The sequence below is a fragment of the Poecilia latipinna genome, unplaced genomic scaffold, assembly GCF_001443285.1.
Source record: "Poecilia latipinna isolate Pla-1442-1.1 unplaced genomic scaffold, P_latipinna-1.0 Scaffold4665, whole genome shotgun sequence".
Classification (NCBI taxonomy): Eukaryota; Metazoa; Chordata; class Actinopteri; order Cyprinodontiformes; family Poeciliidae; genus Poecilia; species Poecilia latipinna.
Genome location: NW_015117281.1, coordinates 19,255 through 20,357, shown reverse-complemented (window position 1 = coordinate 20,357; position 1,103 = coordinate 19,255). Strand labels below are relative to the sequence as shown.

Genomic DNA, 1,103 nt, shown 5'->3' with positions numbered 1-1,103 from the left:
TAAAATTAAACAAAATGAAATGAAACACAGCTAGTTATTGTCCCTTTGCTTTTAATTTGAATGTTTTAAGTTATTTTTGTGCTGGCTGTTGAGTTTCTGTACCTCTGTCACTCAGACAGAGATCATTCAAAGGTGGGGTTACCCTTCAGAGGAGCATGAGGTTTTGACAGAAGACGGCTACATTCTGACTATCAATAGGATCCCCCATGGACTCAAACATACAGCAGGTCAGGTTCCAATTCTATTTAAAGTATCTCTTTACACATTAACAGGCCATAGGATGTTCTTCCTTCCCTGGCTTCAACTGGTCCTGGTTTCAACACTGTAGGTCCAAGGTCAGCAGTCTTCCTTCAGCATGGACTTCTGGCTGCTGGCAGTAATTGGATCACCAACCTTCCCAACTCCAGTCTGGGTTACGTACTGGCAGATGCCGGCTATGATGTGTGGATTGGGAACAGCAGAGGGAACACCTGGTCCAGGAAACATCAAACTCTGAGCCCAGATCTAGAGGACTTCTGGAGGTTCAGGTGTGAACTTGAAGCTGATATATGTCCAGAGAACTGTTTCCAGAATATACTTAGATTTCAAACATCTAAGCAATCCCAGAAACATCTAGTCCAGTGTTTCTCAACCCTGGTCCTCACCGCCCCCCTGTCCTGCATGTTTTAGGTGTTTCCCTTCAGCCACACACCTGAATTGTATCTCTGGGTGATTAACAGGCTTCTGCAGTTGTTGATGGTCATGCAATCATTTGAATCAGCTGTTCTGGAATAGAGGCACATGTAAAACATGCAGAGCAGGGGGGAGGTGAGGACCAGGGTTGAGAAACGCTGATCTAGTCATTTATACTGCAGAAAAATGCTGAATTAACTTCTAGAAGAAACCATTACCAGACTTCTACTGCAGTTGGTTCTGGATCAGACGTCTCTGGATCAGTTAAGATTATTTCTTACAGCTAGATCCTCCTATAATATCAAACCTGCAGAGTATTAGAGTCAGGTTTTACATCAGGTGACTCTGCATCACACCGGTCTGCAACAAATGGTTCTGGAATATGGTTCTCAAACAGATTATTCTAGATTAGCGGTTCTCAACGTGGGCGG

General features: G+C 43.9%; 1 protein-coding gene across 1 annotated transcript in view; it reads left to right on the top strand.

Moving 5' to 3' along the window:
• Nucleotides 1-55: 55 nt before the first annotated feature.
• The window catches only part of lipf (lipase, gastric), a gene marked incomplete at its 5' end in the record, with an annotated part of 11,235 nt that continues 10,187 nt past the window's right edge, over nucleotides 56-1,103 (top strand). The window contains 2 exons of the mRNA XM_015026264.1: nucleotides 56-227; nucleotides 329-527. Of these exons, the coding sequence (XP_014881750.1) occupies nucleotides 56-227; nucleotides 329-527 (371 nt within the window). The remainder of the gene's footprint in view (nucleotides 228-328; nucleotides 528-1,103) is intronic.